Raw genomic sequence first — 22619 nt, forward strand, 5'->3', positions numbered from 1 at the left:
TCCTTATGTATGATGCATGTGGGCTTGTTTAGCTTGTAAAAGAGAAGGCTCTGGGGAGACCTCCGTGTGGCCTTCCAGTACTTGAAGGGAGCAGATAAAGGACGGGGAACAACGGCTTATGAGGGTGGATAGTGATAGACAAGGGGAGTGGCTTTAAACTGAGACAGGGGAGGTTTAGGTTAGATGTTAGGAGGAAGTTTTTCACACAGAGGTGGTGAGGCACTGGAACAGGTTGCCCGAGGAGGCTGTGGATGCCCCATCCCTGGAGGCATTCAAGGCCACGCTAGACGTGGCTCTGGGCAGCCTGGTCTGGTTGGTGACCCTGCACACAGGAGGGGGTTGAAACTGGATGATCATTGTGGTCCTTGTCAACCCAGGCCATTCTGTGATTCTATGATTCAAGCCGAGGGGAAAGCCACCTCATTGTGGGTTTGAGAAGCTGTGGAAACCTCCCGCGCTTCCCTGCAGCCGGCCACGCCGCTACCCAGCTGCGCCGTACTGCCGTGCCCCACGCCGCGCCCCACGCCGCTCGCTTTCCATTCCCCGCCCCGTGACCTCAGCAGTGCCACCAGGGGCCGCTGTCGCCCCGCTCGAGCCCGCCCAGAGCCCACACGCATGCGCGGGGCGGGAAACGCGCTCCCGCGCTGGAGCTGGGCCGGGCCGGGTCGCAGGTAGAGGCTGGGGGCGCGGGCGGCCGTTACAGTGGTTGGGACTGAGGGGAGAGGCGCGCGGGGCGGCTGGGTCAGGGGTCCAGATGCTTTCTGTGGGCGTGCGGTGAGGAGCGGCGGGGTCGGGCGGCTTATGTTCTTCCATGCGGTTAAACTGCCAGTTCCCACCGCCGGCGGGCGGGAGCGGCCTCTGTTGGCGGTGCGGGGTCGGGTCGGCCTCCTCCAGGAGGGAAGAGCTGCAGTTCCTGCCCGAAGTGTGCTGCGTGCTGCAGCGGTCGGACAGCAACCTCTGCCGCTGTAATCGCTGCGACCTACAGTGATCTTCTTGAAACTACCGTCCTGTCAGTTCCTGTAGTGCTTGTGAGGTCCACGTTAACTTGGATCGTGGTTATAGGGAGCAGGAATTTAGCCAGGGTTTTGCTCTGTTTTCCTTAGCAGACATGAAGGTCATCACTTGCGAGATAGCGTGGCACAACAAGGAGCCTGTGTACAGCTTGGACTTCCAGCACGGAACTGATGGGAAGATCAACCGACTGGCCTCCGCAGGTGTGGACACAGCTGTCAGGGTATGTCTCACACCTCTTCTGTTCTGCTTTCTGGCATAAGTAGCATAAAGCATGACACGTACTCTTATCTGAGGTGTTATCTGAGGTATTTTAGGAACTGATGTGGACATCGAGGCCATGGGCAGTGTCCAGAAAAGGACATTGGAGTTATGGAGGGTTTGGGGCATGAGTCTGACGGGGAGCAACTGAGGGAGCTGGGGTTGTTCAGTCTGGAGAAGAGGAGGCTCAGGAGAGGCCTCATCGCTCTCGACAACCACCTGAGAGGAGGTTGTGGTGAGATGGGGTTGGCCTCTTCTCCCAGGTAGAAGTGATAGGATGAGAGCTAATGGCCTGAAGTTGCATCAGGGGAGGTTCAGATTGGATGTCAGGAGCAATTTCTCCTCAGCAAGAGCAGTGAGGCAGAGGCACAGGCTGCACAGAGAAGTAGTGAAGTCACCATCCCTGGAGATGTTCAACAGCCGTGTGGATGTGGCACTGAGGGACGTGGTTGTTATGCTGACCGTTGGACTAGGTGATCTTAGAGGTCTTTTTCAACCTTAATGGTTCTATGAGTGGAATAGATGTTGAGGGCAAAAGCATGAGGTTGTTCACTTGTAGACAGAATGGCTATATCTATGCTTACTGCTCTTGGCTAATGCCGAGTGTCAAACTGAATCTTTTAGAAGATGATCTGTGTTTATTTAGAAGTTGGGCTAGGTGATCTTCAAAGTTCCCTTCCAAGCCCTGTGATTCTGCAATTGAGTAGTAACCCCAAATTTATGGCATCATCTTATGGGTTAATGAGAAACAACTGGTTTTCGTTCCTTTGTGTTCATCACAGTTGATCTTCGTCTGCCTGTTTTGTAAGCTGTCAGCACTGTGGGATCTTTCCACACGCCTTTTCAGTCTTCTCCATGAGCTCTCAGAAATGGTTTTCCGTTGGTGTTAGCAAGCTGTGTTAATCAGTTGTTCTTTTTTGAGAGTCATTTCTGAAAATAATGATTGATTTTGTAGCCTGAGCCACAAAATAAGTGGCTATCAGATTCACCACTGCAAAATCAAGCAGTTGTTTTCTTTCTTATAAATTCTTATTGGACATGAGGACTGTCCCAGTCATTCAGTATCACTTGTTTTTTCTAATAGCCTTAGCGCTCATTGGAAAACTGTGGGAAATCAAGAGCACTGAATGAGCCATATTATTTTTTCGTTGCATGTTAGTCAACTCCTTAAATAAAGTTAGTGGCCTGGCAAGGCAGAGTTTTCATTGCAGACAAATATAATTGACTCAAATGTGTTGTTGCTTTTCTAACAGCTTCTCAGTACGGAAGGTAGATACAGTGCTCAGAGTTCTTCTGAGTACTGCTTGAGCACTTCTGAAATGCTTGCCTCCCTTTTTATTGGATCCAAAAGTGCAATATAGTTAGGTTTCCCATCAGTGCTGGGCTGTTCAGTTCATGTTTGAGTTCCTCTATGTCTCTTCATCCTGGTGATGTGCAGTAAAACAGAAGGCTTGTTTAATCAAAATTCTTCTCTCAAACTCATTCTGGTATGATGACAGATTCCAAGCCAAGAGTCTTCATGTGCTCCTTCGGAATGGACTGGAGGGCAATGAATTCATGCAGGTTTTCTGTGATGTGTGTGTATCTTTCTGTCTGTTTATCTATTTTTGCTGTTAATTTTACATTTTAATTATCTTTTGGGTCTGTTTATATTCTGTCATTCTTCTGTCATCTGATATGTGTGAATAAATCAGGTATGTTGCAAGAGAGTCTTGTTATATGTGTGATAAGCAGGAAAACAGAAATAATAAGGTTTTCTTTTTTTATTACTCCTGCGTTTCCTTCTGAATAGGTAAATGTTCTGTTTTAGCAGAGGATCTGCAGTACAAAGAGCAAATTTGTCTTTACAGTGGGGTGCATTTTGACTGGATCCATGCATGTTCCTTAGGATCCTCAACGTGATATTTTGTGAAATATTATACTTTCATATGTGTTTTGTAACGAATTATCATGAATTGTAACTGTGATATGTGTCTGGCTGGACTGCCTCTTTCTTTTGGAAGTACTAAGTGGGATTCATGTCATGAAAAATTAGGAGTTAATTCCAGTAGTCCAAACAAAACTTTTCCTCAGAGGCAAATTGAGGTTTAGGTTGGACATAAAGAAGAATTTTTTCTCTCAGAGTGGTCAGGCACTGGAATGGCTGCCCAGGGAGGTGGTGGAGTCGCCGTCCCTGGCAGCGTTCAAGAGGCGTCTGGATGAGGAGCTATGAGATGTGGTTTAGAGCTTCTGGTAGCAGTGGTAATGGGAGGATGGTTGGACCAAATGGTCTTGTAGCTGCTTTCCAACCTTGTGATTCTATGATTCTATGATTCTGTGATTCTATGCTTCAGTGCAGTTGCAGCTGTAGCTCAAAGAGGGAAAATTTGTGGTACTGCTGCAGCTTTACCTGCGGAAGTTTCAGATGTTAAGTTCAGAAAGATGGTCCAAGGAGTAAACTGTGAATTCTTGTGAGACGTGTAGATTATACCTTGTTTCCAAAAACTACCCGCAGTGCTTTTGTAACTAGATCTGGAAAGTGGAAAAAGGACCGGATGGAAAAGCTATTGTGGAATTCTTGTCCAATCTCGCCCGCCATACCAAAGCAGTAAATGTCGTGCGCTTCTCTCCCAGTGGTGAAGTCCTTGCATCTGGTGGAGATGGTGAGTAACAGTGCTCAGCGGTGCTGATGAAAAGAAGCTGTGTTTGTGCATTTGGTGAGTGAAGGGGAAAAAGTGAACGTATGAACTTGTTCTTACCTTCTCATGATTTCAGTTTCGGATTCCTATGTGCCCTCTGGCTGTAAGCAGTAAATGCCTGTCATGCAGTTAGTTTTTACGTAACTTACTGCTGGCTGTGAGTCTGAGAAGGAGGGGAGATTGAATGGGTTGCCTAGTGTCGCAGGGAAGCTGCGGCTGAATCTCTGCGTTTCTTCCTGTCTCTCCAGGGTGATGTAGTTTCTTCAGTCCCAGTAAGGACAGCAATAGGTGGGCGTATGTCCTGTGAGACAGAGCTGGGTGTTACCATCTGCACTAGAAGATTTTCAAGAAGCATGACATACAAAACCATAGCCAGCTCTAAAGCAAACTGAAAGTTAAATTGATAATTGCAGGACAAGGGGAAATGGTTCTAAGTTGAGGGAGGGAAGATTTAGGTTGGATGTCAGGGGGAAGTTCTTTACAGAGAGAGTGGTGAGGTGCTGCACAGGCTGCCAGAGAGGCTGTGGATGCCCCGTCCCTGGAGGTGTTCAAGGCCAGGTTGGATGGGACACTGGGCAGCCTGGTCTGGTATTAAATGGGGAGGTTGGTGGCCCGGCCTATGGCAGGGGGGCTGGAGATTCATGATCCTTGAGGTTCCTTCCAACCCAGGCCATTCTGTGATTATGCACTGTACTCTCATTTTACTCTTGGGAATCTACTTTTTTTAATTAAAGCATTATGCAAAAAAATAAAAGGGTAAGGCAGTGTAGGAACATCTCTTCCCCAGTGCAAGTTAAGGTCTGTTCTTCATGTATCATATGTGAGATGATTGTAACATTGAACTAAATATAATGTGTTAGCAAACAAGTGGAAAAGAAGCTTCATATTATTTCTTGTCTAGATGCTGTTATTTTATTATGGAAGCTGAATGATAGCAAAGAATTGGAACCACTGGCTTTTCAGGATGAAGATGAAGCTCAGCTTAACAAGGAGAACTGGACAGTTGTTAAAACTTTAAGGTATTTTAATATTTTTGAGATATTTTTCTATTCAGTGTTTTTGATTCCACAGTGAATTTTATCATTTAGTACAGTCTTTTGTTCAGTGATTTTAGGACTTCCAACACTCTCTAAAATTTGCTTACTGTGAGTTCATCTTTTTATTGTCTTTAATTTCTTTGTTTTGATACAGGGCCAACCTGCATCTTCTGTTACAGCATTTATGCGACGTAAAGAATTTGCATGACATAGCTGATGTGCTCTGAAATTGGTTCCTAAGATTTGCAATCACTTGAACTTTAATGCCTGTATATAAGTAAATGTAAAGTTTTATTTGTTAGCTTTGTAGTGCAGATTTTGATCATTATTAAAATAAGAAACATCAGTAGCTGAAATAGTTTGGGCAGATTTGCCAGATAGAAGCTGTGAGGCTGGAAGAGTCTTTTCCAACTAATTCTTTTAAATAGTTGAAAATCTTCTACACTGGACAGCTTTTGTTTCAAACCATGTTGTAATTAATAAGATAGGCACACTTTGCCTGCAGAGACCACGTAAGTATTGCTGACAGTGCCTAAGGCATCAAACCACTGCTGGTTTGCAGTTGCAGTACTGCCTGTGGTGTTCTGTTCTCACTCCCAGCAGAAGATTGCAAGAAATGGGTGGTTCTGCAATCTGCAGTAGTTTTTTATGAAATGTGTATTTGTTTTGCTTTCTGTGTAGCATCTGTTAAAAGTTTTACTTTCTGTCTATACTGCCAAAATCATTCAGAACTTACACTTGTTTACGAAACATAAGTAACTATTGCTATCCATAACCAATACATTCCTTGCAACTATTGAGATTTCTGTGAGAACAGTTTCAGATGTGCTCCTGAGGTTGCATACAACACCAGCATGATCCTTAGTAAAATTAACTTCTTAAAGCAAACAGAGCCAATCCCCCTCCCCTAAATTTAGTGTTGCAAATATTCATTACCGAAGCTCCCACCCTGTATAATAAACATTCAAACTACAAGCAATATGCATAGCTTTTGATGAAGCCTTTCTGGGTGGTTCTCAATATTTTTAAGCGTTTGTTCAGCTACATCGAATCAAACCTAGTTTTCTGTATTTCTATTGCATCTTTGTTTACTGTTTTTCTGAAACCCCTAAGTATGCAGGAAAGTCTTCATGAAAAGTGACATTTATTGCATGTGAAAAAAGAAATGTTAAAGAAACCTACTTTGGGTAGAAGGAGGATGTGCTTTATAAAACATTCTAATGCCTCTGAGTATGGAAGTTCTGTAGAAGCTGAAAATCGTGCTGTTCCTTTTCTTCAACAGTTCTTTATTTCTCTCTTTGGTTATTTTTTTTTAACCCCGAAACATGTACAGCTGTTACATTTACATGTACCTGTTTGCCTTAATAATCAGTTCCTTTGCTGGCTTCTAGAGGCCACTTAGAAGATGTGTATGATATCTGTTGGACTTCAGATGGGAATTACATGGCGTCTGCCTCTGTAGATAACACGGCTATCATGTGGGATGTCATTAAAGGTAAGTACTGTGTTTTAGCCATTGTGGCTCCACCCTTGATGGAAGTATCCCCAAGTATTTACCAAAGTAATTAAGCACATCTTTATTCAGTGAGAGAACAGTCAACTTAGTTGGTAGATTTCTGGAATTGTGAGGCATATACTCCAGCATATAAAGATACCTTCAGGTCAGCAAAGTTTGCACACAAGTAATCACTTCAGATTACTTGGAAAGCGAATGTTATCCTTTCTTCCCACCTCCCTCAAGCTTGTACTCACCCCACGCTTCCCAGCAAGCAAACAAAACTTGACTGGTATCAAGTAACTACCTCAGCTAAACACAGAAGAATGCAGAAGGCTTCTTTTTTTCCAGGTGTGACATTTTTTTTATGCTTTGTTCAGCAAAACACTTTTGTTCATGCTCATCCCACTGCTGTGGGATTGCTCATATTCTCCAAGAAAAGCCCTGTGGAGGTTGGACCAGTGCAGAATATTTTGGACACTGCAGTTCCCAGCTGTGTGTATATAGCTGCCAATAACCAGCTAGGTTAGGTTCCTTGACAGGAGTTTAATATTTTCTGATTAGCAATGTGATCATTGCTTTCACTTCTGATTTCATCTGGAAATAGTTGACTTTCCTTAAGTATAACATAAATGGATGTTCACTTAGATGTGTGTGTGCTCAGAGGGTAAGTTCGTGCATGGGTATTGTTACCAGATGCCACCTTAATTTTTGATAAAAATGCTGAATGTCCTTCCATTCTTACTGCTTTCTTTTAGCATGAAATTACTGCTTTGGAGGGAATTTGTGTCTTCTAGGCAGTGTCAGAACTAGTAAGTCAGAAGTAAGAAGCCAGTACTGGAAAATGTAGGACTTGTGGTTGAGGTTGTAGGTACACAAAAGTAAAGAGTTTCTAGGAGAGCTTGACCCCTGCTAAAAGATTGCATAGTTAAGGAAAAAACAAAAAACAAATAAAAAAAACCTGACTGAATGAAAATCAATTAAAAAATCCACAGGGCTGTTTAGTACAAAGACAACGTCACTGGCTTATTGTGTAAGTACAAACTTGGAAACTCACAGAACATCCTGGAGAAGTACAGTTAGGTGCTCACTTTCTTCTTATGCTCTTAGGCATCTGTTGTTGGGCACCGAAAACAGGGACTTTCAGACCAGAAGGACTTCTGGAATTTGCAGCCTGGCTTCAACCCTGTGTTATCTTTTCAAAGAGCTGTGTCTTTGAAACAAAACAAGACCGTGCTATTAGAAATCCGTATCCGACAGTTAAAATGAAATATTTTATGAGAATTGCAAGTAACTTTACCTCATCCTAGCACTTTGGATTTCTGCCACTCCACTGTAGAAGGGTTGGAGAGTTCGTGCTTTCATGATAGATTGAGTTGTGAAAGAATGAGTTAGCACTGCTGTGGAAGCGTTTCTGAAAGCTGTGTGAGTAAATGATCAGTCAGTGAGTGTGCAGTGCCTTTTTTCAGTGCCTGCTTGGTGGAGGAAGTGAGTTTCTACAGGCCTGGAACCTAGCTATCTCTAGCCCCACCTGAATGTTACGTTTTAATGCTGGAATTTCTGACTTCTCATACACCCAAAATCAGTTAACTATTGAAAAGTATTTTAGAATTCCGTTAGAAGTTTTTTGTCTACATCAGGAAAATTTTGGTATGCTTTTTAGTTTTGGAATGTGCTCATTTGATGCCTGAACCAAGCTGCTTATCTGAGTTAGTTCACAGGGAACAGCTCTTGAATTGGCATTGCCGATTGGCTGCAACTAGCTGTTTCATTTCTAGAATCTACCTGTTTCCAGCATTCTTGTCAGGTACCACCAGGATAGATATGCATGTTCAAAAGATTATTTGTTTACATTTTAAAACATTCTACTTTGCTTTATTTCTGAAATGAAGAAATGTTTTTAAAGCACATTTGAATTCAGAATTTGGGAACTGTTTGTAATTTCAGGACAGAAGGTTTCAATATTAAATGAACACAAGAGTTATGTCCAAGGAATAACCTGGGATCCTCTAGGCCAGTACATTGCAACTCTGAGTTGTGATAGGTGAGCTGTTGCTCTAAGTGTTTTGCCTTGATGTTTTTTTCTTAAACATACTTTTAACTCATGCTCAGATATGTTATAAATGTGACTTTTACGTGGGCTCAGATTGTTCTGTAAGAAAGCTGAGATGAAGCAACGTGCTGAGTTAGTTAGCTTTATGGCTGTGGTAAGTGATTCCTGAGGTATGAGTGTCTTTTCTAAGTGGCAAATAAGCTTATGTAACCCTTCAAAGAAAATTGTCTTTAGGCAATAAGTTTTCATGCCATTAGTCATTAGAGATACCAGATGCATCTTAAAGAGACTGCTGCATTCTCTGATTGTCAGTGATCTAGTAAGTCCATCCTTATCAATACAGTTTACAGGAAGATATGAACAGGTTAAGTAATCAGTTAAAATGTTTTTCCACTGATACCTTTCTTTTGCCCTCTTGCTCCCTCCCCATCTCCAGGAGTTTTGTAAGTGAAGTCATTGGGAAAGCAAATGCACACTTCATAAAAGCTGGGGCTTGTCAGAACTTTGCAGTTCAGCTTAAACTGTTGAGGGCATGTGTGCTGCTCTGAAGGGATTGCAGCTGGCTAATAAATGCGTGTCATCTGGCACCTGTTGCAGAGAAAATTGCTGTGATAGTGCAGAAGTAGTTTTTATTTAAGATTTGCAATAGGCTCTGAGAAATGATGAGTTAATGACTACTGGTTCATTATGAGCCTCTGTCTTCTGATAACCACTTATGAGAAATTTGTCTGCTTTTACTAAAACGAACAGCAGCAAAATGTGAGTAATAGAGTGATGCACAAGTTTTTCTTGGAGTCAGGTCACAAGCTAGAGCATGAACTAATCTGAATAGAGGAAGTCTCCTACCTCCTCAGGTTTCAGACACTTCTGCAAGGTTGGCAGATATCTAGCTCAGCAAGAGTCCAACAGGAGCCAGAGCTGGTGCTTGGACTGGATGTTCAGCAGCCTGGAGTAGGGAGATTTCCTCCACTTTTGCCAGGCCAGCTTAGCTGTGTGGTACCCAAAGCTTGTAGTTCCACAGCTGCCTCAAACTGACTGCTGGATGCCACAACATCACCTATTTTCTCCTCCTTACTCTGTCAGAACTCTATGGAGCTGTTTCAGCAAATCAAATTGATCTTTTGTTAGGTTAGTTCTCTACTAGCCTAACAAACCAGTGTAACCAAGCAGAGGTTTCAGTGGATGTAAGAGCTGGCAGAAAAGACAGGACTTTTAGACCAGCCCTTAGATTTGCTTTGGCTACCTGCTGTTTTAGGGAGATGAAATCAGCAGAGCTCCAACATTCTCTGTGGTGTTACACTCCAGTTTTCATTTATTCCTAAGAAAACTCAATGAAGGCCCCAAAATGTAGCTAATGGTGAGATGAGTTCCCACATCACAGGAGCATAGTGGCCACTGCAGCACAGGTAGGAATGGCATGGCTGTTTGCTATCCATTAAATTGCTTTATGAACACGTGTGCTGGTACTTTGGAAACATGATTGAGTCAAATAGTTGTCAGCGACTAATTGGTTGCGTAGCCATAACAAATATATCTTTTCTAGTGGTCTCTCATGAATGGAGTTAAAACTTTTGTGTTTGTCACTTAGATTTCTTATATTTGGCAGTCCTGACCAAAAAGTGAAGTGTTGTAACACTGTGTGAAACCTGGGGTGAAAGGACACTGCGAAAGCTAATTGTATGCTGTACTATGTAGGGTTCTGCGGGTATACAACACACAAACCAAGCGTGTGGCATTCAATGTTACCAAGATGCCATCTGAGTCAGGAGCTGAAGGAGAGGTATGTTGTTTCTGTTATTAATGGTACTGGAGAACATGCTGGTGCTATTCTATATCAGTTACTCTGTTTCCTGCAAGCAGAGGAGCAAGTATTTTCCATTCAAATAATCCACACATCACCTGTTTCTGTCTCTGTCTCACCTTTGTGGTTTATATATTTTTTCCTGTGCCATTTTAGAAGCAATTAACAAAACATTGCCTGCTGCTGTTGATCTTTCAGCAAGTTCAGCTGAGTAAAGTCATAACACTGTGCATTTTGTGCACAGTAATAACACTAACATTTGGTAAATGTTAGAAGGAATGATGGAAAAAAAATTGTATGCATGTGAATTTTAACAGACTGAAAACTTGTCTGTCAGATAGTGGCTGTGTGTTTATTGATGGATACAACATGGCATTAATACTTGCAGTGCAGCAGTCTGAAATTTGCAACCAATTCTTAGGAGAAATGGGATTAGAATTTCCTACATTTTTACTGATTTGTTGAAGAGAACCCAAAAAGTTTTTTTTTTCTTTCCCCAAGTTAGTTCAAAGTGATACTAAAATAACAATTCCAAGCTGGTTTTTCAATTTCTTTTATTTATATTTTTTAAACATTTGTAACAATTGCTATAGTGACAGAAGGAGAGGTTTGAGAGAGGGCTCTTTGCCATTATGAAAGTTCTACTTAAACCTCTACTTAAAGAGTTAAAATTAAATGCCTGTGGAACAAGCTTTTACATTGACTGGTACATAATGTTGCTCTGCACGTTATGAGTCCTTGATTACTGGTCTAATGTGACTACTCTTAGAGTGTTTTGATTAGTTGAAGAGGCATTAGGGCCTATTTTTCTTAGCTGTAAAGAGTTAATAGCAAAGAGAGAAAATGAGTTTGAAGGAGCTGTGTTTTTTTAAAATATTTGTCTTTTATTTTAAAAGTTCCATGAGGATGGGTTGTACAACCAGGTGATTTTTTTCTCACTTGAATTCCTGCTGACATATTCATGGCACATGTAACAGTCAAGATTTCAATGTTACAGGCTAGGAGCTATCGGATGTTTCATGATGACAGCATGAAATCATTTTTCCGCAGACTCAGTTTTACTCCTGATGGTTCCTTACTGCTCACTCCAGGTATGTGAGAAGAACATAAGCTATGAAGTGCATTGTTTATACTTGAAGCGTGCATAAAGATTGCTTTTCAGACTAGTGGGGGGGGTTATTTATCTGAATGATGCCATTCCTCATTTATCATCTTCCCCTTGAAGGAAGTAGAGGCTCCACAATACGTTTTCATTAGTGGCTCAGAACTTCAATTTTCTCTGTGATAAAAATGATATTTATGGCATTTTTCTTAACTGAAACGTGGAAATTGCAACGTTTTCTGTTAAAATAGAAATGAGGGGTTATTATTTTCTTCTGACTGTCAGGTCTCGCTTTGTTTGTATTCTTTCTTAAAAACATTATGCAGTTATAGTAAAAATAACATTGCAAGGAGAGAATCAGTTTGCCCTGCAGTTAAGCACAGCATTTATAGATGTCTGGCAACATAAAAAAGAAGCTTTGAGTGGGAATTATGTAAGGGGAACACAAACAGCGTTAAATAAATATTTAGGATGCCTTTTTAAGTTGTATTCAAGTTGCACAGCTCTTGCCCAACTAAATGACAAGTTTAATTCTTGAGAAGTAAAATGTTTATAGACATAAAGTGTACAGTCAATACCTTTTGATTTGATGAGTAATGCTTTTGCCTTTATTTTTGCAGCTGGCTGTGTTGAATCGGGAGAAAATGTGACAAACACCACTTATGTTTTCTCCAGAAATAATCTTAAAAGGTAGAGTTCAATAAGGTGTCAATATTATTTTATTAAAAAACAAAATAATACTAATGAAATGCTGTTTTCTGAAATACTTATTCTTAAAGGCCCATGGGTCATCTGCCCTGTCCAGGAAAGGCAACTCTTGCTGTTCGCTGCTGCCCAGTCTACTTTGAGTTGAGACGAGCACTTAATAAAGGTACTGCAAATCCTTCAGGGAGTATGATTTTTACAGCAAATATGTGAGAAGGCCTATTTGACTGTTTATTTTCAGGCCATACAATTTTATGCCCCAGCCTTTTAACATTCCATTAAGATAGTGTTGTACCACATCTTAGAAGCTGTTTCCTGATTCTAAGACCCTGAATTTACCTCAAGTACCTTGTGAGTAGCTTTTGAAATAGTAGATGAATGCCTTACTTGGCACCGTAGGCTACAAAAATAATTCTTAGTACTTTCCTTTAACTTTTAACCATTCTGCTTGGGGGGGGGAGGAAAAATGTAAATAACTTGGCTTCGCACTAAAGGGGCAATGCAATGAAATATTTTCTTTTAGTCTCAACTACGCACATCACAGAAGCACCACAGAGTTAGTGTAGTTTGCAACACCCTTTGATGTTTATTCAAGGAAGCCAAACCAGAAGGAATGCTGATCTCTGATCAGAATGGGAATTCTGAGGAGGGGAAGAGTGGTATGAAGTTGCGTGAGAACTTACCTGGAGATTGAATTTTAGCCTTCTTATGAGCCCTGTGGGGCAGGAGTGTTTATATTTTAACCAGACTAGTTGTGTTCTGCTGAAAAGGCAGAGTTTTGCTCATTTCAAGCAGGAGTGAAATAAAACCTCTTTCTTTAGAGGATGAATGTGCAGTATTCTTTAGAGGGCTTAGAGATAATCTGTTGTGTTCTGTATTTCCATCATAATATTTAGATCCAGTGCTATTCTGTGGCAAGGAGGTGAGTGTCAGCTGTCATGCTCTGTAGCTCTAAATGCAGTGGTGAGTTTCTGCAGCACGCTCGTAGAGAAGTGAAAATGCAGTAGTCCAGAAATCTGTAAGTGCAAGTACATGTTAATGGCCTGCCTCTTACACTGCATTGCTTCCATAATCACAGAGGTGAACAGGAGACTAGGAATTTTGGAAAGTAGCTAGCTAGCAGTCCAGTGGAAAGCGGAATAATCTGTCCTTACAATGAAACCATGCTGGAAGCAAAAGGCTAGCTAGAAGCTGGAAACCAAGATATATTTCATACGAGACATACAGAATGTAATGTGCAGGCATAAATTTGGGGTGACTTTGATTTAATGTATATCCTAGGAGTTGTTTCTTTAAACTTTGGTGCGTAATTATGTTGCAAAACATAAACTGGGAAAAAACAGACTTTACAAAACAAAATATGAGCAACCTGAATGAACTGAACTTCTGTCTTCTCTCTGAGACGGTAGAACCTATGGACAATGGAAATGTTAATGCTTGCCATTAAACTTTACATTTTATAGCCTTGCTATTTTCTCAGTCATTATTTGATGAGCAATTAAATCTCTGTTTGGTTCACGACTAACTAGTGCAGTTACTACCCTGCACTGAATACAAGAGAGAATTCTCAGTGTTTTCATTTGTTTGCATTGTAGATGAAATCAGTCAGAAATCATCGCCCGCTCTATTGAATCTACCCTATCGATTGGTGTTTGCTGTTGCTTCAGAAGATTCTGTGCTTTTTTATGACACTGAGCAGTCTTTCCCTTTTGGTTATGTTTCTAACATACATTATCACACCCTCAGTGACATTTCATGGTAGGTCATTGTTAGATTCTTAAGATTTGTTGTGTTGGGGAGAACGTCCTGTTTTTGTGTTGAAGCTTTGCGCTGCATCTGGTGTCCTGCTTTATTTTTGAGTTTCATTCATGTCTTTGGTCACTGTCATTGCAATATCTGGACAGCAAGTCATCTTGTTTGCTCTGTAAAGTGGAGAATTACGGTTCTTTGATCAGCTGGGAACCAAGGTGCCAGCAGCCAAAGGACAAGCAGGTGACATTTGTACAGATATATGCACAATAAAGAGCCCATTGTCCAGGGTGTGTACGTGGTAACAGTGATGTTATTTGAGATTACCACGGTCATCTTTGAGTTTAGGTGTCTGCATCGTGGCCAAATAATGCTTTATCTGTATAATTCTTCATGGTGGCTCTTTATGCATAGTAGCTAATCTGGCTTGATGTAGGAAGTCAGAACCGGAGCTGAAAACTGAAGTCAAGCCTCTGCAGTCAGAATAATCCCTCTGCTGGATTGGGCTTGTTAGGCTTTTCTGACCCATATTTCTGAACTGAAGAGCATGTGGACACTTCTTTTTTCAGAAGTTATAATTGATGCTCAGAAACTGAAAATCATTGTGTAACACGAGAAGGGGAATGGAAGAAAGTAGCAGCACAACATCACTGATTAAAAAGGGCACCAAGCCCCTGTCCTTGTGAACACCACAGTGATTCTGAGCATGGCTTCTACTTAGCCTGAGGGTCATAGCTAGAGAGCTTAAATTGCTCTTCTGGTCTGGATGTGCAGAGTTCAGCAATATTTCTGAAACTGTGGCTGAAGATATATGGACCATATTGTGTCCCAGCTCAGATGTATATAGTTTCTGGTAGCAGCACACTACCACTAATCATTGGCAGGGCCAGAGAGATTAAATCAGGTGTGAAGTCAAAATGTGAAGATCTTGTGTTCTTTTGAATTGGATGTTTTTTCACTTGACTGCAGTTTTACTTAGATGTATGTGTGTACTGGGGGAGGGGAAGAAGTATGGATGAGTACAGTGTATGTTATATATGGAGGTGAGTTGGGATTGAAGAAAGTTTTCACCTTTCCCCTTAATGGAAAAAAAATTCCAAATAGGTCCAGTGATGGAGCCTTTCTTGCTATTTCTTCTACGGATGGATACTGTTCGTTTGTTACCTTTGAGAAGGATGAACTGGGAATACCACTGAAGGAAAAGCCTCAAATAAATGTCAGGACTTCTGGTGCAACAGAGAAGAAAGTGAAGAAGAGTCAACCACACAAAGTCATTTCCCCAGGCTCAAGGCTGACAGAGGGAACTCCTCTGAGCGCTCCCACTCTCCAACCTAAAACGCCTGTAGCGGCTGCTAAGGACTTGCCTTTCACACCTGTTGGCACAAAAAGTGTTCCAGTCTCATCTTCAGAGGAGAGGAAAATCAGCCAGCCGGCCAGCCAGAGTACTAAAGGAAACCAGCCCAGGAGGATTACTCTCAACACTTTACAAGCGTGGAGCAAGACGCCAAGGTGAGATTTATATTGCCATTTGCAGTCATAAATATGAAGGCCAAGACAAGCTGTGCTTGTACTACATTTAAAGGTTTGAGGTTTAGATATAAATTCCTGGTCTTGACCTGGAACTTTTTGTTCTAGTTGTACTGCAACTATACGGTCAAAATGTCTTTAAAATCCTAAATGTAACTCTCATATTTCTGTCTAAAACGTGAGGCAGTAGCAAAGTTAACCTGGCTCTTAAGCCTTGTTGAAATGGCAGACACAGTTGTCTGTTTTTATGTCCCACTTTCTAGAAAGATGGTGCCTTCAGCTGACAGGGAATATTATGAAACCCTTCTGACAAGAAGTATTTCGAGAAGTAAAGAACCAGATGAATGGGTCTTAAAGCACTGCATGAAGATATTCCATAGGGTGAAGATTTAGATGTTTTCAGAAATTGCCTGTGATTCAAGTATTGATTGTCACACATTCTACAATATAGTCACAGAGCCTGCAGTGTAAGATCCTGAGCCGATACACACACAATTAGAAGTCAAGACATTGTCAGCAAAGAAAGGCTAATTTTATGATTTAGGAGCCTATTGGTATTTCTCGAAGGAATAAATCGATTACTAGGTAGCTAGAGAAAAGGTGGTCATTGAGAAAGCAGGTTCTGGGTTTCATCGTCAGCTGCAAAGAGCAGTCTTAGAGAAGGTGACTGCAGGATGATGGCTTTCTGTACATCAATGATCACATGTACGAGGACTAACAAATGAAGGGCTAACTAGAGAGTCGAAAGTGACTGTTGTCTGGAGGGCAGGGTGACTGATGGAGCTAGTTAATCTTGAGAGATAAGCTGTATTTTATCATACCAGCTAATTATACAGTGTCTTCGTGTAGTAGCGTGCATGGTGCTGCCTGTAAGATCTGTTTTTTAGTAGATCAGTTAATCCTCTGCCACTTTTCTTATTTTGTAAGTGTCATCCACAAGATGTGATGTAAAGAAATATTTTATTTTGTTGTTGTTGTTCTGGCTTGGTTTGTTTATTTTTAAAAGCACACTTCAATGATCAAAAGAATCCTCTAGAGTTCTATCAGTCAAAAGTGTTAATGTTGTGGATGGGGCTAGACCAGGAATAGTAACCTGTTGCAGTGGAATTGGAAGCCTTAGCAGGTGTCAAGAAACAGGTTAAATTCTTTGCCTTTTCAGCCAGTCTTTGCTTTAAAATATTTGACCAAAATAACATACTCTGTAGGATTATTTCAAATACAACATATGAAAAAGTATTTTGTTGTAGAAAAAGACAAATAAAAAGATGTGTAGTTGTATTCAAAGAACTTCTGAAAACGTCCTACTTGGCATATCAAAGAAGATAATGTTTAGTAACTTATTTCCAAACAAGACCTAAATTTAAATTACTGTGTGTCAAATAAATCTTCAAATAATGTAATTGAACTGTTTCTTCTCTTTCAAAGGAGAATAAACTTGGTATCACTGAAGCCAGAAACACCAGCCTCAGTATATACAGACACGGTTCCTGTGCCTCCTTCCTCAGAACAGGAACATGGTAAGTTTTTGTGCTGCATCTTAATATACAGCAAAATTTTTTGCCAGTCTTTTTTTCCGTTATAAACTTCTATTACAAGCCATAAAGATCTCAAATCAAGCACAGATGTAAAAGTAGTTGCAGATTGTAAAGCTTCTTCATTATGTAGGTGTGTTTGAAAGGTGCTTTTGACTACATGAAGTGTGTTGTTCTCACTGCAGTTGTCTCAGTTGCTCATGTGACAGTATGTTACTGCAGTTCAATAATAATGGTGCCATTAACTGACATTTGAAATGCTGCAGAATAAACTTACTTGTTCTGCAGATCACACAGGTAGGTTTTAAAGACACCTGAAGCTTGTTTCATGTGCTGGACTCTCAAACCAGTTTCTCAAGTATTTAATTGTTCATGAATCAACAGACCAATGACTTTAATTTGCTTGTTTCAGAGAGGCCATTACCATCTGATGACAGTCTTCAAAATTCCCCAGCATCTAAACGTCCTAGAACTGAGGAAATGCCTCTTTCTGTGTCTGCTGAAGATCAGATCGGCTGCAAACCAAACAAATAACAGCTGGTTTCTTAGAAGACTCTTCAATCTGAACACAGTGCGGCCGTATCTTTCTGCAAATGATAAATCCTCAATTCCTGATTGAAGTACTGTATGAGTATTTGACATAGTGCTGTGAGTAGTCTGGCAGCAGTAGGCAGTTTTCAGGAACGTAGCTTTACGGAAGAGGAAATAACTCTGAAGTGTCTTCAAAGTGTGGATCTATTTCTTGAAGACTGCGTTCTTTGATGCTGCAGTTCAAGGAAATCATGCAAATTTGGCTATCAAAAAGCCATACCCTAACCTAAGTGTTTCCATCTGAATTTCCTGAGTTGGTGTTTATAATGGATCGTGTCCTCCAGCAACCTGTCTGGCAAGTAAATAGAATTTCTCAGGAATTGGGTTCATTCTGATTTGATGTTGCTTAAGGAAAATGGAAGAAACAAAATACCTGAAGCTGTTTCACTGGGGCAGTTGGCTTATACATTGTAACAGTGTGCTGAATAATCGGTGCTCTCCTGTACCTGTGGAATGGAAGCAAACCTTCTTACGCTCTGAATGTGGCAGCATGCAGTGTGGCTGATACTGAAATAGAAATCAGAAGCTAGAACAGCAAAAAAACAGAAAGCAGAAGGAAAACGTTTTCTGAAGACCTGTTATAAGCATTGAGCAGTGGAAGAAGCTTCTTCACTGAACGAGGAAGTGTCTCTATTTACAAAAATGAAGACATGACATTTTCCTGAGGCACCAAGATTTGAATTTGTACACTAAAAGTGCACAAAAAGCTTTCCCCAGTTCTTTTTTTATAACTCAAATTGTTTTGGCCAACAAAATAAAACATGAATCCAATGTATGTTACACTTTTAAAATCTGATTTATTTAATATTTCCTATAATTAAACTATGACCTACAGTTGGAAACCACTGCACTGAATTTTATCTGGTGTGTGAAGACTCCAGAAGTAGAGTGCTCAGCCACAGCATTCCAAGCCTATCCATTTCATTAGTTTTGTTTAATATCAGGTATTTATTTGTGAGAAGATAATACTTAAAATGTAAATAGTTATTCTAGTAAATAGTTATATCTAGTTAATGATAACATGTAGACAAAAAATTCTCTTGTGATTTAGTCCATACTTTTCTGTCATGAAGTTCTGAGATGCATGGGAGGGGAAAGCGAGAATGGGTATTAAATCTCTTCGATTTCCCTGGATTTGATTGTTTTTCAGGTGTCTAATTAATGTTTGTTTTCTGTCATTCTCGAAGCGTATAAATGCATCAGACATGCAGAAATAGAAATGTTTCAAAAGTGTTTCATAAAAATTCCACAAAGAAATGCTTACAGATACCTATCCCCCAAAAAGTTTCAGGCAAATAGGAATATGTTAACTACAATCAAACTTCAACAGGAGTTAATAGGAACTAACTGTATTTTTCTTTAAACCACTGAGATGAGGGTAGAACTTTACTAGACCTAGCTACATCTGAAACAGTTTTTTTCCCTGAAGTCTGTAGAAATAAAATTTGTAGAGATCTGAATTGTTAGCTAAAAAGCAAATATTTGTAACTAATACAGTAATGCATTTGTGGTAGTTGTTTTTTTTGTTTGTTTGTTTGTTTTATATCTGTTGCTAACACAACACTGCGTGGTTTGGGGTTTTTTTTTTTTGCTTGAGTTATAAGAACAGCAGTATTTCATGTTTCTGTGGGACAGCGACCCACTTAATACTTCAGAGATTCATTTTGTGCACTGCAAAGGATCCTTTGAGTTCAAACTTACATTTCTAAATGCTGATTGCAAAGCTATCCTATTGGTTGCTTTGCTTTTTCTTTTTTTTTTTTTGTTTTCTTACAAATTGCATTTTGTCATGAGCTTCTTTCTGTTGAAAGCTGTAAGATTGAATATGTTATTTAAGTGTTAATGACATAACAGGCCTTTGTGCTCTTTGAATGTAATTACTTACCAGAGTATTAGTCTTCGTTTCATGCCACACACGTTCTGGTAACACCCACATTTGTTTATATAGTTACTAGCCTATTTTCTCACTGCTTTGCAATGCAATTGGATTGGTAGATTTATTGACACTTTCACTGCTTCCATTTGGAGATTATTTCCACATCATCATCTCTGTCATAATGTTACCTGGTATTTTTTCTTTCCTAACAAGGACTTCTTTCATTAGGTTTAGTTTTTCTTCTGCTACTATAATTTCATACTTCCCTTTTCTATTCATTCTCTGTTAGTTATGTTCTACTTTGTTGTTAAGAGGCAGCAAATCAGTTTTAAACTTGGGAACTGCAGAACTCTTCACTGGGTGTCCAGAACCTGCACCCAGTCAAAAATATTTTGTAGTTGTATGTATCAGTATCCTCGCAGCAAATCCCCTGAAAGACCAAATAAACAGGATTTTGATACCGATTTGTGTTCTCTGAGGTGAAAGTAGCACCATCTTCTGTACCTGTTGGGCCACGATGCACAGGGATTACTGAGTCTCCCTGTCTCTGGAGACAATCGCTGTAGGGCTGGATGGGGCTCTGAACAACCTGATGGAGATGTAGGTGTCCCTGTTCACTGCAGGGATGTTGGACCAGATAGCCTTGAAAGGTCTCTTCCAACTCAGAATGGTGTTGCTGCTGTGCCTGCTTCATGACCATCCCCATCTCTTGGCACCGATTCATCTGCCTTTTTACTGTAAGACTGTTTCTGCTTCAGTCGGGTGATGAGCTTCCAGAGGCATTCCAAGGAGCTGCTTGTCACAAGGAAAGAAACCATCATCTTTTTTTTTACTGCGACTTGCAAGATTGTCATCATCCATCAAGAGAGCAAATTTTATTTGCCTGTTTCTCTGTGGACTCCTAGCAAAAAGTTACGGCTCTTTTTCCAAAGCCCAGTCTCCACACCATGTGGGCAGCAGCAGGAGCACCAACTTCTGCCAGCTCAGTCAGGGACTTTTCCATAGCAAATATCTACCTTGCAGGAGATGCACGTTCTGTTTATGTTGTGACTTCAGGGTCACTTGAGACCATAGGAAATCTTAGCAGACACTTTGATCTATTTAATGAAAGGACTTGACACCCAGGCTTCTATCAGACAGATTGCTTACCAAGAGCGCCAGAGATTCTGTGGATAAAAAGAACCTTCAAACCTTGGAATCACCTCAGATATTCTTCAGACAAAATCCCTGTAGGAGCAATCATGAACCATATAGTTCTGTTGTTGCCTCTCCTGCTTTTCTTGCTGTAAAGGCAGACATCTCTCAGGCACTGGTCTTCCTATTTAGTCACGTAAGGCTTTTGGACTCAGGGTGGCTCAGTCGTTTGTGATGCCTTGCAGTCCTTTCAGCTTGTGCTTCCTGGGGGTTCCCTCCATAAGAGTTTACTAGGACTGTTAGCATGCAAATTTCAGTAAAATCATTAACTCCTTCACACTATGGAGGAATTGCCCATTAACCCCTGGGGCTTAAGCTATCCCATGCATTTTGAGAATGAGGAAGGCCATAATAAGAGCCTTCAAACTGTGTTGGGTCTTGATGTCAAATGGAATGATCGTCTTTCTTCAGAGGCTATAAAGGCAGGTTATGAACTCTTGACAGAATATGTCCTGAAACTTCCAAGATGAAGCCACTTCTGATGGAGCAAAAACTGTTGAGTGGAGTTTTTTTTCTGATGAAACGTAATCTTCCTTTGGATGCTACTCAAGCAACCACATAGAGATTTCTTAAATGTTATGTTACAGGAAAGGCATGAGAATTGTTGCCATTCTCGGTAGAAGCAGTGCCACCGTTGTTTTCCATGTGAAGGATTCAGAGCTTCTCTCTCCAAGTAAATTTAACCACATACATTTTTCAGCCTGTTTGGCACCGTGGAGACCACAGTGGAGCGCTGCATCCAGTTCTGGCCTCTCCAGAAATATGGAGCTCTTGGAGGAACCCTCATGAAAGGCCACTAAGATGATGAAGGGGTCTGGAGCATCTCCCTATGAGGAAAAGTTGAGAGAGCTAGGACTGTTCAAGCTACAGAAGAGATGGGTTGTGGGGATCTCATCAGTGCCTATAAATACCTGGAAGGAGGTTGTTAAGAAGATGGAGCCAGACTCTTCAGTGGTGCCAGTGAGAGGATAAGAGACAACGGGCACAAGCTGGAACAAAGTTTTCCTTTTTCAGTTACATGTACCTTACTTAACTGACCTTTTAAAAGGTCATCTTTATGTCTCAATTCTGCATGTTATTTTATTTTAAATGCGTCTATGTAATCATTTACCAATGTCAGAAGAAAAAAAAAGTTCTTTGTTCTTTTGATCTATTTTGATCTATGTGCCCTTTTTTCTTTTGTTGATGAGTTATTGTTTAGTTGTACGAAGTTCAGCCCTTGGCTCTAAAAAGCCCTAGCTGCAGCTCCAAGTGAGATGTAAAAACAAAGTGCAGAGTGCCCACTAGATGCCGCTGTTCTAACAGGATTCTTCCTCTTGCGGTTATGGCGGAGAGTGATCCAGGCAGCAAGAAAACAGGTTTTAGTAACATGTTGTAATTGAATCTATATAACAAATATAAATTATCAACAAATAAATTGATTTTATTATTTTGACAAGCTTCCTTTTAAAAGGATGTGTTTGGTTTTTGTTTATTATGTCCGTATCACCATATCCCTTAGAGTCATAGAATCACTCAGGTTGGAAAAGACCTTAAAGATCATCAGTCCAACCCCGACCTAACCATCCTACCCTAACTCCAACAGCCCTCTGCTAAATCATGTCCCTGAGCACCACATCCCTTCTTTGTTGGGAGATCCAAGATAACAGACCTGAAATACCACATGCAGCCCTAAACTTGCCAGGAATCTCTTAAGCATCATTTCTGTCACGAAGCTATTTGAAGAGGGTATAGGAAGGATCTGAAATGCGTATGGGCCATCTGGTTGGTGTGTACTTCAGGACCACTTTTGGATTGTCTTTCCAGGAGTTCCCAGATTGTGATACATATATTGCTGCATGTTTTCATGCCCCACCCCTATGTCAAAAGTTAATTGTGTGTGTCCGTATTACAGTACCAGCTTGTCTGTTCTGATCTGTCTTAAAAAGTTGCACTGCCTTTTTATTTATCTTCTAGCCTATTAAAAGGAAATGCAGAAGATGAGGGCAGTCACAAGTAGCTGTGTAT

The 22619-nt window shown here is 40.7% G+C and overlaps 1 protein-coding gene across 3 annotated transcripts; it reads left to right on the forward strand.

Moving 5' to 3' along the window:
* The first annotated feature begins 605 nt into the window (after positions 1 to 605).
* Positions 606 to 21982, forward strand: CHAF1B (chromatin assembly factor 1 subunit B). Of its 3 annotated transcripts, none has more exons than XM_042810538.1 (14): positions 606 to 671; positions 1104 to 1234; positions 3782 to 3914; positions 4852 to 4969; positions 6379 to 6482; positions 8430 to 8526; positions 10231 to 10315; positions 11334 to 11427; positions 12059 to 12128; positions 12218 to 12309; positions 13739 to 13901; positions 14997 to 15401; positions 16845 to 16936; positions 17364 to 21982. In XM_042810538.1, the coding sequence occupies exons 2-14, from the start codon at positions 1109 to 1111 to the stop codon at positions 17483 to 17485; spliced, it is 1701 nt and encodes a 566-aa protein (XP_042666472.1). In that variant the 5' UTR covers positions 606 to 671; positions 1104 to 1108; the 3' UTR covers positions 17486 to 21982. The 3 variants fall into 3 exon arrangements, with proteins under 3 accessions (XP_042666472.1, XP_042666473.1, XP_042666474.1); XM_042810539.1 differs by having other exon boundaries at positions 624 to 671; positions 1107 to 1234; XM_042810540.1 differs by lacking the exon at positions 606 to 671 and adding an exon at positions 986 to 1009 and having other exon boundaries at positions 1107 to 1234.
* Positions 21983 to 22619: the final 637 nt, after the last annotated feature.

Source organism: Centrocercus urophasianus, unplaced genomic scaffold (assembly GCF_019232065.1).
Source record: "Centrocercus urophasianus isolate 14NV4802_14NV808 unplaced genomic scaffold, USGS_Curo_1.0 seq_12, whole genome shotgun sequence".
Taxonomy (NCBI): domain Eukaryota; kingdom Metazoa; phylum Chordata; class Aves; order Galliformes; family Phasianidae; genus Centrocercus; species Centrocercus urophasianus.

Coding starts and splice junctions, on each gene's coding strand:
- CHAF1B (XM_042810538.1), top strand. CDS start 1,109: ATGAAGGTCATCACTTGCGAGATAGCGTGGCACAACAAGGAGCCTGTG. Junction 4,970..6,378: donor ACAGTTGTTAAAACTTTAAG/GTATTTTAATAT, acceptor GCTGGCTTCTAG/AGGCCACTTAGAAGATGTGT. Junction 16,937..17,363: donor TTCCTCAGAACAGGAACATG/GTAAGTTTTTGT, acceptor TGCTTGTTTCAG/AGAGGCCATTACCATCTGAT.